The 14,842-nt window shown below is 49.6% G+C and overlaps 1 protein-coding gene across 6 annotated transcripts in view; it reads left to right on the forward strand.

The window, feature by feature from the left end:
* The window catches only part of HIP1 (huntingtin interacting protein 1), a 218,444-nt gene that overhangs the window by 153,232 nt on the left and 50,370 nt on the right, over positions 1-14,842 (forward strand). For all 6 annotated transcript variants that reach the window (XM_033192730.1, XM_033192726.1, XM_033192727.1 and 3 more), the window contains 3 exons: positions 4,680-4,760; positions 10,545-10,621; positions 11,409-11,470. In XM_033192730.1, coding sequence (XP_033048621.1) covers positions 4,680-4,760; positions 10,545-10,621; positions 11,409-11,470 — 220 coding nt within the window. The remainder of the gene's footprint in view (positions 1-4,679; positions 4,761-10,544; positions 10,622-11,408; positions 11,471-14,842) is intronic.

Here is a 14,842-nt window from a genome sequence, read left to right on the forward strand (position 1 = left end):
TTTGTCCCATCTGTTCTGCTTCTATTTCTCTCATGCCTTGCTTTATTTTGGATTAACTGGGTAACTTTTCTCATTCTGCTTTTTCCTTATTACTATTTGGGAGGTTAAAAAACAAATCTACTTTTTTTAGTTTTGGCATGTTCTCTAATAATTACAAAATGCTTCCTTGGTTTATCTAGGTCTACCTTTCATATCTTTGTTTCTTGTATAACACAAAGACTTTAGAATATTTTAGTTCCATTCAGTTCCTCAATTTATCTGTTAGCATAATATTTTGGTTTTGATTATGTTTATCTTTAAACTCTGTAAGTTATTGTTTTATTTTCCTTGTTTTATTCTGTGCTCTCCATAGACCTTCCATCTGAGATCACTTTCTTTCTGCCTGAATTATTTATAACTTCCAAAATTGAGAGTCTACTGGCGGCTAACACCGTGTTTGCTTGTTTAAGAATGCTGTTTTTTTTTTTTTTGGAGACAGAGTCTTGCTCTGTTGCCTAGGCCAGAGTGCACTGGCACAATCTCAGCTCATTGCAACCTCTGCCGCCCAGGTTGAAGTGATTCTCCTGCCTCAGCCTCCCAAGTAGCTAGAATTACGATGCCTACCACCATGCCTGGCTAATTTTTATATTTTTAGTAGAGATGGGGTTTTGCCATGTTGGCCAGGCTGGTCTTGAACTCCTGACCTCAGGTGATCCACCCACCTTGGCCTCCCAAAGTGCTGAAATTACAGGCATGAGCCACTGCGCCCGGACGAGAATGTCATTATTTCAACCTCACTCATAGAAGGTATCTTCTCTGGGTTTAGGTTCTAAGGTGACAGTTATTTTCCCCTCAGCACGTAGAGGATATTTTCAAGATATCTTTCCACTGACTTCTGGCTTTGATTATTTTCATGGAGTCGGCTGTGAGACACTGTTGCTCCTTTGAAGCTAACATGTGTTTTATCTCTGGCCATTTTAACATCTTAGAATGTGTCTAGGAGTGAATTTATTTTGGATTCTTTGGACGGTGGGTTAGTGTCTTTTATTAGTTGTGAAAATTTCTCATTGTCACTTCAAACATTGCCTGTGCTCCATTCTATCTTTTCCTTCTCAGATTTTTTTTTTTTTATACGGAGTCTCACTCTGTTGCCCAGGCTTACTGCAGCCTGCGCCTCCCAGGTTCAAGTGATTATCCTGCCTCAGCCTCCCAAGTAGCTGGGACTATAGGCATGCACCACCACACCCAGCTAATTTTTGTACTTTTAGTAGAGACGGGGTTTTGCCACATTGGCCAGGCTTGTCTCGAACTCCTGACCTCAAGTGATCTTCCCTCCTCATCTTCCCAAAGTGTTGGAATTACAGGCATCAGCTACCGTGCCCAGCCCCTTCTCAGATTTTGGCTACATGTGTGTCAGACTTTCTTATCCTACCCCTCATGTCTCTAAACCACTCTTCCAGTTTTTTCCACCTATTTGTCTTTGCTGTATTCTGGATAATTTTTATCAGCTCTAGCCTTCTGTTTGCCTCATCTCCAGTTGGGTCTAATGTGTTATTAAACTTCTCCATAAGGTTTTCAATTTCATTTAGTACAGTTTTCTTTTCTTCTTCTTCTTTTTTTTTTTTTTTGTTTTTTGAGACTGAGTTTTGCTCTTGTTGCCCAGGCTGGAGTGCAATGGCACGATCTCCACTCACTGCAGCCTCCACCTCCCAGGTTCAAGCGATTCTCCTGTCTCAGCCTCCCAAGTAGCTGGGACTACAGGCGTGCACCACCACACCTGGCTAATTTTATATGTTTGGTAGAGATGGGGTTTCACCATGTTGGCCAGGCTGGTTTCAAACTCCTCACCTCAGGTGATCCATCTGCCTCGGCCTCTCAAATTGCTAGGATTACAGTCATGAGCCACCACACCTAGCCCAATTAGTACAGTTTTCATTTCTTGAAGTTCTTTTTTTTTTTTTTTTCAAATCTGCTTGTTTTTTGCTGGGGGAGGTTGTTGTTTGAGACAGGGTCTCACTCGGTCACCCAGGCTGGAGTGCAGTGGTGCGATCATGGCTTACTGCAGCCTCAACCTCCCGAGCTCAGGTGATCTTCCCACCTCAGCCTCCCAAGTAGCTAGGACAACAGGTGTGCACCACCACACCCAGCTAATTTTTGTAGACGCAGAGTTTTGCCATGTTGCCCAGGGTGGTTTTGAACTCCTGGACTTAAGCAATCTGCCCACCTCAGCTTCCCAAAGCATTGCGATTACAGGCAGGAGGAGCCACTGTGTCCAGCCCTGCTTCTCCTCCTTTACAATTTGTTATGCTCTGCATATATTTTGAAACAGTGTCTTATTTCTTTAGAATACGAAGCAAAGTCATTTCATATATATTTTGTAATTCTATTATCTATTTTTTTTTTTTGAGACAGAGTCTCGCTCTGTCACCCAGGCTGGAGTGCAGTGGTGCAATCTCGGCTCACTGCAAGCTCTGCCTCCCGGGTTCACGCCATTCTCCCGCCTCAACCTCCTGAGTAGCCAGAACTACAGGCGCCCACCACCACAACCAGCTAATTTTTTGTATTTTTAGTAGAGACGGGGTTTCACCATGTTAGCCAGGATGGTCTTGATCTCCTGACCTCGTGATCTGCCCACCTTGGCCTCCCAAAGTGCTGGGATTACAGGTGCAAGCCACTGCGCCCGGCCTAGCTAAGGTCTTTAGAGATTTGTTTCTGTCCTCTGTCACTTTTGGTGCATTTTGCCCGTGCGGTGTAGTTTTCTTTATGTTCGGTTATTTTCTACTCTAAGCTGCTCATCTTCCTTGGAATTTTATCTATGGGGAATTCTTTGAAGTCTGTAATGAAGGCAGGTTCCTCCAGAGAGAATTGGCATTTGCTTCCATTGAGATCACTCGAAATTAAATTCTCAGCTAAAGGTTTTGTGAATTTAGGGCAGATTTTCCTCCCCGGATCACAGTGGTGATTTGAGGCTGCAGAATTCTTCATAGTCCCTTGGGAGGACTTCCTCAGTGCAGGAGTACAAGCGTTTGTTATTTTATTTTTTACCTGTACTTCCCCTGTACCAAGGAGACAGTCTTGTGTGTGTGTGCTGCTGATGGTGGCGATGTTTTGAGACAGTTTCTTGCTCTGTCATCAAGGCTGGAGGTACGGTGACATGATCACAGCTCACTGCAGCCTCAACTTCCCCGGCTCAAGCGATCCTCCCACTTCAGTCTCCTGAATAGCCGGGACCACAGGTGCACACCACCACGCCCGGCTAATTTTTTAATTTTTTGTAGACGTGGGTTTTCGCCATGTTGGCCAGGCTGGTCTCAAACTCCTGAGCTCGAGCAATCCTCCCTCCTCGGCCTCCCAAAGTGCTGGGATTACAGGCATGAGCCACCATGCCTGGCTGACAGATTCTACTTCAGGACCCCATCCCATGTGTAAATAGTGTAGATGCTATTCGTCTATTGAATCCATCTGGAAGACATATTCCCTCCACTGTTCTTAGATAGGGACATGGAAGAAAAGAGCCCACAGGCAGACTATGATTTTGCCAAAGGTGGGAGACTCATCTTCTTTATTTTGAGATGGAGTCTCGCTCTGTCACCCAGGCTGGAGTGCAGTGACACAATCTTGGCTCACTGCAACCTCTCCCTCCCAGGTTCAAGTGATTCTCCTGCCTCAGCCTCCCAAGTAGCTGGGACTACAGGCATGCACCATCACACCCAGCTAATTTTTGTATTTTTTGTAGAGACGGGGTTTCACCATGTTGGCCAGCCTGGTCTTGAGCTCCTGACCTCAAGTGATCCGCCCACCTCGGTCTCCCAAAGTGCTGGGATTACAGGCATGAGCCACCATGCTTGGACAGAGTCAACATTCTTAAGTAGGCAGCTTTGTCCAAAATTTATCAAAGGAAGTCCTTATGTTTGTACAAAGGATTGTGCTTTAAGGATGTTCATTGAAATGGTGTATGATAGCAAACATTTCAGCCGTTTGAATTGGCTTCAGCCCATTTGAATTTATTGAGTCAGTTCAATAAATTACAATAATACTGGTCGGTCACTAAAAATAATGAAAGAAAGTTTAAGAAGTTGAATAAAATTGCAGCATATTAAGCAAGAAAAATAGATTGATTCTATTTACATTTAAGAATAAAGGTAGATGGCTGGGTGCGGTGGCTCACACCTGTAATCCCAGCACTTTGGGAGTCAGAGGTGGGTGGATCACCTGAGGTCAGAAGTTCAGGACTAGTCTGGTCAACATGGTGAAACCCCATCTCTACTAAAAACAACAAAAATTAGCTAGGCATGGTGCTCACACCTGTAGCGTAATCCCAGCCTTTTGGGAGGCCCAGGCAGGCGGATCACTCGAGGCCAGGAGTTTGAGACCAGCCTGGGCAACATGGTAAAACCATATCTCTACTAAAAATACAAAAATTGACCAGGCATGGTGGCACATGCCTGTAATCCCAACTACTCAGGAGACTGAGGCAGGAGAATCACTTGAACCCAGGAGGCAGAGGCTGCAGTGAGCAGAGATCATGCCACTGCATTCCAGCCTGGGCAAGAGAGCTAGATCCCATCTCTAAATAAATAACATAAAGGGGAGAAAAAAAAAAGAAGAAAGTAGATTCTTTACCAGAGAATTTCTGGCCTCAGATCTCGCGACCGTCATGTTCTTGTTGTTGACTCTGCTTCCCCTCCTCTTCCTGAAAGGGCCACCTGAGCGAGGGGTATGGCCAGCTGTGCAGCATCTACCTGAAACTGCTGAGAACCAAGATGGAGTACCACACCAAAGTGAGTCTCTGCGGACAATTCTTCCGCCACCACCACCTCCCCTGCTGTATCCCCTCAGCCCCTCCCTGGGCTCAGTTGTCGGCTCTTTCAGGTAATAGACAGCCCAGGCTTCTGAGGAAGTGTGTACATCATGTACCCCAGCTGTGGGAGAGGAAAGCCATTGCCAGGCCCACAGGACGTGATGAGGGCTGGGATTTTGGCACATGTCTTCTGCACCCTTTGTTCCCCATTTTGCAACTAGAAAGAACAACTGGCCAGGCATGGTGGCTCACACCTATAATCCTAGCTGTTTGGGAGACCCAGGCAGACAGATCACATGAGGTCAGGGGTTCAAGACTGGCCTGGCCAACATGGTGAAACCCCGTCTCTACTAAAAGTACAAAAATTACCCGTGGTGGTGATGCATGCCTGTAATCCCAGCTACTCGGGAGGCTGAAGCAGGAGAATTGCTTGAACCCAAGACCAGGAGGCGGAGGTTGCAGTGAGCCAAAATCACGCCACTGTACTCCAGCCTGGGCGACAGAGTGAGACACTGTCTCAAAAAAACATAAAAAAGAAAGGGTAACCCTAGCCACTAGATTGCCTTATGAAAGCATTACAGAAGCATTGATTTTACTGGTTTTTTTTTTTTTTTGAGACGGAGTCTCACTCTGTTGCCCAGGCTGGAGTGTAGTGGCGCAGTCTCGGCTCACTACAAGCTCTGCCTCAGCCTTCCGAGTAGCTGGGACTACAGGCGCCCGCCACCACACCTGGCTAAGTTTTTTGTATTTTTAGTAGAGACGGGGTTTCACCGTGTTAGCCAGGATGGTCTCAATCTCCTGACCTCGTGATCCACCCGCCTCGGCCTCCCAAAGTGCTGGGATTACAGGTTTTTTACTGTTTTTTTTTGTTTGTTTGTTTTTGGTTTTTTTTGAGACGGAGTCTTGCTCTGTGGCCCAGGCTGGAGTACAGTGGCCGGATCTCAGCTCACTGCAAGCTCCGCCTCCCGGGTTCAGGCCATTCTCCTGCCTCAGCCTCCTGAGTAGCTGGGTACTACAGGCATACACTACCATGCCTGGCTAATTTTGTATTTTTTTTTTCAGTAGAGATAGGATTTTGTCAGGTTGGTCTCGAACTCCTGACCTTAGGTGATCCACCCTCCTTGGCCTCTCAAAGTGCTGGGATTACAGGCGTGAGCCATGGCACCCAGCAATTCCTACAATTTCTATAGCAAGCTCCCCTACAGACCCGTCTTTTAATTTTTTTATTTAATTTTAATTTAATTTTATTTTTTTGAGATGGAGTCTCACTCTGTCACTTAGGCTGGAGTGCAGTGTGGCACGATCTCATCTCACTGCCACCTCTACCTCCTGGGTTCAGGCAATTCTCATGTCTCAGCCTCCCAAGGAGCTGGGACTACAGGCACGAGCCACCACGCCTGGCTAATTTTTTGTATTTTTAGTAGAGACGGGATTTCACCATGTTGGCCAGGCTGGAGGTGGATCACCTTAGCTCACTGCAGCCTCAAATTCCTGGGCTCAAGAGATCCTCCTGCCCCAGTCTCCCGAGTTGCTGGGACCACAGATACTCGCCACCATGCCTGGCTTAGATCCACTCTGGTGTGAGGCTGGGCAAGGTGGAAAACAGCATCTCAGTCACAGAGGCCTCAGCACCCCCCTGAGTCGCACCTTGGACCCATTGGAGATCAGGCTGTAAAGCAATGACATGGACCACTCCACATTTTAAGTCCACTTTTCCAAAGTGGGTTTAAAAGATCCAGGTGGCCAGTGAGGACAATGATGAGAGCCAGAATTAGGACAGTTGTCCATGGGACAAAGAAGCAGGGACTGCCTGAAGATTGGCAGGAAACGAGGCTGGGTGGGGTTGCTCGTGCCTATAATCCCAGCACTTTGGGAGGCCAAGCAGGGCGGATTGCTTAAACCCAGGAGTTCCAGCCTGGGCAACATAGGGAGACCCTGTCTCTACAAAAAGTTAAAAAATTAGCCGGGCGTGGTAGCACGCAACTGTGGTCCCAGCTACTCGGGAGGCTGAGGTGGGAGGATGCCTTGAGCCTGGGAGGTCAAGGATGCAGTGAGCTATGATCACGTCACTGCCCTCCCACCTGGGCAACAGAGTGAGGCCCTGTCTCCCAGAAAAAAGAGAGAATAAGGTGACGTGATGGATACTGTGAGGTCGGGGAGGGGAACAGCTGAGGGGTGTGCAGGGGTCTGGCAACTGTGGGAGACAACAGGGGGTCAGGCAGAGGGGTGGGCACATAGGAAGCAACATAAACCAGAACTGAGGCTGGGCCAGGCCACGGTGTCAGAGGCCTAGGCGGGGAGTGGGCTGCCCTCAGGCTGGATTGCAAGGCAAAGAAGCAGGAGGGAGAGGCTCAGGGTGTGGAGGGGAGGGGGCTTGTAGCCTGTGATTGGAGCAAGGAAAGGGCTCTGGTAAAGGTGTCATGAGGAGGTGGGGAAAGGTGAGAATTGGATTTAAGATCTTCTGGGGCTGGGCGCAGTGGCTCACACCTGTCATCCCAGCACTTTGGGAGGCCGAGGTGGGCGGATCGTCTGAGGTCAGCAGTTCAAGACCAGCCTGGCCAACGTGGCAAAACTCATCTGTACTAAAAATACAAAAAGAAATTAGCTCACGCCTGTACTCCCAGCTACTCAGGAGGCTGAGGCAGGAGAATCACTTGAAACTGGGAGGCAGAGGTTGCAGTGAGCCAAGATGCTGCTACTGCACTCCAGACTGGGCAACAGAGCAAGACTCCATCTCAAAAAAAAAAAAAAAAGATGGGAGTAGAGGTTTTGAAAGTGTTAAATTGAACTGGTGGGTGTGGTGGCTCACGCCTCTAATCCCAACACCATGGGAGGCCAAGGCAGGAGGATCACTTGAGGCCAGGAGTTGGAGACCAGCCTGACCAACATAGTGAAACCCCTATCTCTACTAAAAACACAAACATTAGCTGGGCGTGGTGGCACGCACCTGTAATCCCAGCTACTCAGGAGGCTGAGGCTTGGGAATGGCTTGAATCTGGAAGGCAGAGGTTGCACTCCAGCCTGGGTGACGGAGCAAGACTCTCTCTCAAAAAAAAAAAAAAAAAAAAAAAAAGTACAGTGTTAAATGTGAAGTGGGAGGAGGAAGGGCCTAGGGTAGGATTTTAGGTGGAAAAGGAGAGAAGGGAGGGTGTGGAGAAAGCAAGACTGGGAAGATGGTTAGGGAGGAAGGGGACTGGGATGGGAGCTAGGGCAGTGGCACTGCAGGGGTGATAGAGGCCAAGGGAGTCCCTTTCCCTTGTGTATAGAAAGACAGCAGAGTTCAGCGGCATCAGAAGCAGCCGGCGCCAATGGCCAGGCCCCTAGCTGTTAATAGCATGGAAGGGCAGAAGGGAATGGTCACGTAGGCTTGGAGAATTGGGGTCGAATGAGGATGCAGCTGGCTTTGCTTCCAAAGGCTCTCGAGCTCACTGCTGTCTTGTTTTTCCTGGTTTTAGAAAGCAGAGAAAATGGGGAAGCTGGTATTGTCTAAGCATGGAGGAGCAAAGGACTTTTCCAGTTTTTAGCAATTAGTGATATAAGAGTGGGGAAGGAGGCTGGGCAGAGTGGCTCACACCTGCAATCCCAGCATTTGGGGAGGCCACGGCTTGAGGTGAGACCAGCCTGGGCAACACAGTGAGACCCTGTCTCTTAAAAAAAAATTTTTTTTAGCTGGGTGCGGTGGCTCACGCTTGTAATCCCAGCACTTTGGGAGGTTGAGGCGGGTGGATCACGTGAGGTCAGGAGTTCAGGATCAGCCTGGGCAACATAGTGAAACCCCATCTCCACTAAAAATACAAAAAAATTAGCCGGGCATGGTGGTGTGTGCCTGTTAGTTCCAGCTACTCGGAAGGCTGAGACAGGAGAATTGCTTGAACCCAAGGGGCTGAGGTTGCAGCGAGCTGATATCATGTCATTGCACTCCAGCCTGGGCGACAGAGTGAGAGTCCATCTTGAAAACAACAACAGCAAAAATATCCCACACACATTAAAGAAAAATTCATTCTCTGGCCGGGTGCAGTGGCTCACGCCTGTAATCCCAGCACTTTGGGAGGCTGAGGCAGGCGGATCACCTGAGGTCAGGAATTCAAGACCAGCCTGGTCAATGTGGTGAAACCCCATCGCTACTAAAAATACCAAAAAAAAAAAAAAAAGTTAGCCCACATGAGGGTATATGCCTGTAGTACCAGCTACTCAGGAGGCTAAGGTGGAGGATCGCTTGAGCCCAGGAATTCGAGGCTGCAGTGAGCGATGGCATGCCACTGCACTTCAGCATGGGCAACAGTGAGGCCATGTCTCTAAAAAATTAAAAAAGAGAGAGAAACAGGAGAGAGTTTGCTTTCGCCTCCTCTGCCATGTAAGCAACGTAACCAGCATGAGCCCTCACCAGGGACCAAATCTGTCAACACCTTGACTTTGGACTCCCCGGCCTCCAGAACTGCGAGACACTGTCTATGGGTTAAGCCACCCAGTGTGTGGTATCTTGTTATAACTGCCCAAGCTAACTGAGACGGACGTTCAGGCCAGAGAGCATGAACGCATAGTGACACCAGCTGTGAGTCTTTCTCCAGGGACAGTTGGCAGCCGGCCCTAGGTGTAGAGCCGATGACAAGGACCCAGGCTCTCAGCAGGTCTTCAAAGCAGTGTGGTGGAAAGGCAGGCAGGGCATAGAGAAGTGGAACCAGGCCACCAGTCATGATGTCGAGACTGAGCCAGGAAGCAAAGGCAGGCAGAGAGATGGGGAGCAGAGGGAGCAGGAGGGGACTGGCTATCTCTGAGACAGAAGTGTGAGTAGTGGGTGGGCTTGAGGGCAGGAGAGGACTGGAAGGGCAGAGGCCTGGGTGATGCGGCTAGAGAGGGAGATGCTGTAGTGGAGAGTTCTAGGCAGGGATGTTTTAGGTGATGGTGGAGTCTGGAGTGGGTGTGCATAGCTGGGGATGGAGTAGAGGTGAAGGTGCTGAAATTGAGATCAGAGGTTGTAATCTCAGGGTGCATGACTTGGGGCAAAGGAAAACTGTGTCCCAGGTGCCAGGTCAAGCCTCAGAGGCCTTGGCACCATGGAGCCCAGGAGCGAAGTCTGCAATGGGGATTTTTTTTTTCTTTTTTTTGCGGGGGGAGAGGGAGTCTCACTCTGTTGCCCAGGCTGGAGTGCGGTGGTTCCATCTCAGTTCACTGCAACCTCCACCTCCCAGGTTCAAGCAATTCTCCTGCCTCAGCCTCCCAAGGAGCTGGGACTACAGGCATGCGCCACCACCCCCGGCTAATTTTTGTATTTTTAGTTGAGACAGGGTTTCACCATGTTGGCCAGCCTGGTCTCTAACTCCTGACCTCAAGTGATCCACCTACCTTGGCCTCCAAAGTGCTGGGATTATAGGTGTGAGCCACCGCGCCCAGCCTAGAGCCTAAAGTATCCACTTGTACATGAAGATGCCCCATGATGGAATGGCCACCCATCTCTGCAGCCTTTTCCCTTTGCCACAGGGACAAACCACACAGATGACAGGATCATGCTATAGATACTCAGCAATGATTGATGATACCAGCTGGTTTTTCTTTTTTTTCTTTTTTGTTTGTTTTGAGGTAGGGTCTTAGTAACCAGGCTGGAGTGCAGTGGCCTTGAACTGTAGCCTTGAACTACTGGGCTCAAGCGATCCTCCCGCCTCGGCCTCCCAAGTAGCTGGGACCACAGGCGTGTGCCACCACGCCTGGCTGAGAGAGAGCTCTTCATGTCTCCTGTCCTGACTCCCTTCCTCTGCCTCCCTTCCAGAATCCCAGGTTCCCAGGCAACCTGCAGATGAGTGACCGCCAGCTGGATGAGGCTGGAGAAAGTGACGTGAACAACTTGTAAGTGGCTCCTGCCCTGAGCCCAGGGAGGGAGAAAGCTTTTGTGAATGCCGACACTTCTCATAGGGTCATGGAGGGCCTGATTGGGGGGGTGGGAGGGCGTGGCTGGGGTGGGGACCAAAGCCCCTGGGTGACTTGGCCTTGGGGCCACTTATTTATTGGTGGTGCCTTATCCAGAACTCCTGCCTGGCTATTTTACACCCCAGAGCTTTCCTGTCTGTCTCGCTTTCTGCCCTCTGACTCCAACACTGGTAACTATCCTCTCGCTCTGTCACTGTCACTGTTTTCGTTTTTGTTTTTTGAGAAGCAGTCTCACCCTGTTGCCCAGGCTGGAGTGCAGTGGCTCAATCTCAGCTTACTGCAGTCTCCACCTCCCAGGTTCAAGTGTTTCTCCTGCCTCAGCCTCCCGAGTAGCTGGGATTACAGGCATGCGCCATCACACCCGGCTAATTTTTGTATTTTTAGTAGAGATGGGATTCCGCCGTGTTGGCCAGGCTGGTCTCGAACTCCGGACCTCAGGTGATCTGCCCACTTTGGCCTCCCAAAGTGCTGGGATGACAGGCGTGAGCCACCACTCCCGACCTGTCACTGTCACTGTTGACTCTTCACCAGGCTGCATGGCCATAATATTCATGAGGCTAAGACTTGGAGCTGGAGTTGTGTGTGTGTTTGCGCACGCACGTGAGCATTGGAGACTGGAGGCAGTAGTGTAGAGCGCGGGGGAGGGGACAGGTAACAGACCGGCCTCAGGCTGTGGAGTGTAAGCTCTCTTTCCTCTTGGGTCCAGTTTCCAGTTAACAGTGGAGATGTTTGACTACCTGGAGTGTGAACTCAACCTCTTCCAAACGGGTGAGTCTCTTCCCTCCCGTCTAAGCCAGGCTCTCATGGGAACTACCTAATTCCCAGTCCTCTCCCTGCAAAGTGTGTGGCACAAGGGGCAGGAAAATGGAGACATTCACACCCCATCTCTGGTCTCTCCATCCCTCATGCAGGGAGGGACTGAACCTCTTCAGTATTTTTCTTTTTAAGAGACATGGTCTCAGCTGGGCACGGTGACTCACACCTGTAATCCCAGGACTTTGGGAGGCTAAGGTGGGCCCATCACTTGAGGCCAGAAGTTAAAGACCAGTCTGGCCAACATGGTGAAACCCTGTCTCTAATAAAAATACAAAAATTAGCCAGGCATGGTGGCTTATGCCTGTAATCCCAGTTACTTGGGAGGCTGAGGCAGGAGAATTGCTTGAACCCAGGAGGTAGAGGTTGCAATGAACCAAGATCGTGCCACTGCACTCCACCCTGGGTGACACAGCAAGACTTCATCTCAAAAAAAAAAAAAAAAAAAGAGAGAGAGAGATCTTGCTCTGTCACCCAGGTTGGACTGCAGTGGCATATTACAGCTCACTGCAACCTCAAACTACTAGGCTCAAGTGATCCTCCCACCTCAGCCTCGCAAGTAGCTGGGACTACAGGCACGCACCACCACATCCGGCTGATTTTTTAAATATTTTTTGCAGAGCTGGGAGTCTCACTGTGTTACCCAGGCTGTTCTTGAACTACCAGCCTCAAGGCGTCTTCCCAACTCAGTCTCCCAAAGTTCTGGGATTACAGGCGTGAGCTACCACACCTGGCCTCCTAGATATTTTCCAAGTGGGTGGTTTCACATCTGAGCAGAAAGACCATGCACTGCCCCTTCCTACTGGCCTCCCTCCTGAAGCACAGGCCTCCAAAAGCCCAGAGACAGGTCTAACCTCTTTGGCAGCCACTGGACTGTGGCCATGGCCCTGGCCAGTCCTTGGTCCAGTCCTGTCTGCTACTTGGAGCTGGGCTGGCTCATGGGCACGATTTCTGCTGAGGAGGAAGGGCTCGTGTCTGTTGTTGAGTTGGCAGCCATGGGAACAAGCTGGTCAGGATTGGTTGTCACCCAGGACTGGTTGTCACCCAAGTCCACATGAGAAACTCACAGAGTCCTGTTCCACTAGCAGGGGGAGTGGCCACACTTCCAGGCTCCTTTCTGCCAAGAACTGTGGTGCCTCCAGACCATCAGCCCCTAACGCTTCCCTGACAAGCCTCAGCTGGTCCCCCTCTCGCCAGCGCCTCTCCTCCCCATACCTCCCAGCAGGCTCCCCTCACTTCCCTGGGAGACATAAGCACCAGCATTCTGAGACTCAGGGCATTTCAAGACAAGCATCCAACTCTGAAAGATGACGGTGCACATTGCAGGTGTCCATACGCAAGTTTGGTGGTCTCATGCCCAAGCCTGGTGGCCTTCTCTGCATGTGGACATGCAGGACCCACTCTTGGGGCTTGGACTCTCTGACCCCGAATTTCCTTCAGCTTCCTTCGGCGTGTTCATCTGTGCAGAAATGCCTACTACTGGCCTCTTTTCCAGAATATTCTGTTTTGTGTTGTACTACGGCTAGGACAGGGCAACAAATTCCATAATACATTGACCAGTCTTTAGCACAGGATGTGGTCAGAAAAACACCAGAAACAGGCCGGGCGCAGGGGTCATGCCTGTAATCCCAGCACTTTGGGAGGCCGAGGCGGGTTGATCACCTGAGGTGAGGAGTTCAAGACCAGCCTGGGCAACATAGTGAAACCCTGTCTCTACTAAAAATACAAAAATTATCCGGGCATGGTGGCGAGCGCCTATAATCCCAACTACTCAGGAGGCTGAGGCAGGAGAATGGCTTGAACCCGGGAGCCAAAGATTGCAGTGAGCCGAGATCACACCACTGTACTCCAGTCTGGGTGACAGCAATATTCTGTCTCAGAAAAAAGAAAGACAAACACCAGATACAGTTGGAAACTGCAGTTTGTGTGAGAAAGGGACATTCAGCCGACTAGGAAGCTATTTGAGCAGGGCGTTACACAAAAGTCAGTAGAGAAATAAAAATAAAACACAGAATCTAGTCTATGCCCTAAGCTATTCCCAGTCAGATTGAAAGCAGTGGAGTGGATGCATTTATTTTTTAAAAAATGCATTGGGGCCAGGCGCGGTGACTCATGCCTGTAATTTCAGCACGTTGGGAGGCCAAGGCAGGCAGATCATGAGGTTAGGAGTTCAAGACCAGCCTGGCCAACATGGTGAAACCCTGTCTCTATTAAAAATACAAAAATTAGTCAGGTGTGATGGTGTGTGCCTGTAATCCCAGCTTCTCAGGTGGCTGAAGCAGGAGAATTGCTTGAACCCGGGAGGCAGAGGTTGCAGTGAACCGAGATTGCACCACTGCACTGCAGACTGGTCAACAGAGCAAGACTCCTTGAAAAAAAAAATACATTGGAAATGTTTGCATAAAAGTATATGAACAAGTATACATTGTTGTGGCTAACTTTTCATCCTTTGGATTTGGGTGGGAACAACGTATGTGGATAATTCAGAAATCATTTGCATTTAGCTTTCACTTTTTTTTGTTGTTTCTTTTGAGATAGTCTGGCTGTGTCACCCAACCTGGAATGCAGTGGTGCAGTCTCGGCTCACTGCTTCTGGGGCTCAAGCCATCCTCCTATCTCAGTCTCCCAAGTAGCTGGGACTGCGGGCATGCACCATGATCCCCAGCTAATTTTTCTGTACTTTTTGTAGAGACGAGGCTTCACTATATTGCCCAGGCTGGTCTCAAACTCCCGAGCTCAAGCGATCTGCCTGCCTTGTCCTCCCAAAGTGCTGGGATTACAGGCATGAGCCACCACGCCCAGCCTGCATTTAGCTTTGGAATGTGCTAGATCTGAATGAAGGCATGAGTGAGATTCTTGGAATTGTCATCCTTGGGAAAATGCAGCCTAGAAGTTGCAGTTTGGCTGACGCAAGATCTCTCCCCATGGCCCTTGCCTCTTCTTGGAGCCAGCTGCCTGCCTGCCTCCCGCTGCTGTGGTTTTTAGGGATGAGCAAGACAAATGTTTCAACCTTTGGGCCATCCTTCCAGTTCCTGACAGACAGTGGACCATGAGTAAACGGAGATGGTGATGAGGTCCAAAAGGACTTGATTAGCTGAGAGAATGAGTCAGGGGTAGAGGTGGTGAGCTTAGCCATCTTTTTTTGTGCCATCTCGTGACCTCTGCCTTTGGTTTTCTGTGTTTTTTGTGTGTTTGTTTGTTTTGTTTTGAGATAGAGTCTCGCTCTGTTGCCCAGGCTGGAGTGCAGTGCCACCATCTTAGCTCACTGCAACCTCTGCCTCCCAAGTTCAAGTGATTCTCCTGCCTCAGCCTCTTGAGTAGCTGGGA

This window comes from Trachypithecus francoisi, unplaced genomic scaffold (genome assembly GCF_009764315.1).
Source record: "Trachypithecus francoisi isolate TF-2019V2 unplaced genomic scaffold, Tfra_2.0 Lachesis_group4, whole genome shotgun sequence".
Taxonomy (NCBI): Eukaryota; Metazoa; Chordata; class Mammalia; order Primates; family Cercopithecidae; genus Trachypithecus; species Trachypithecus francoisi.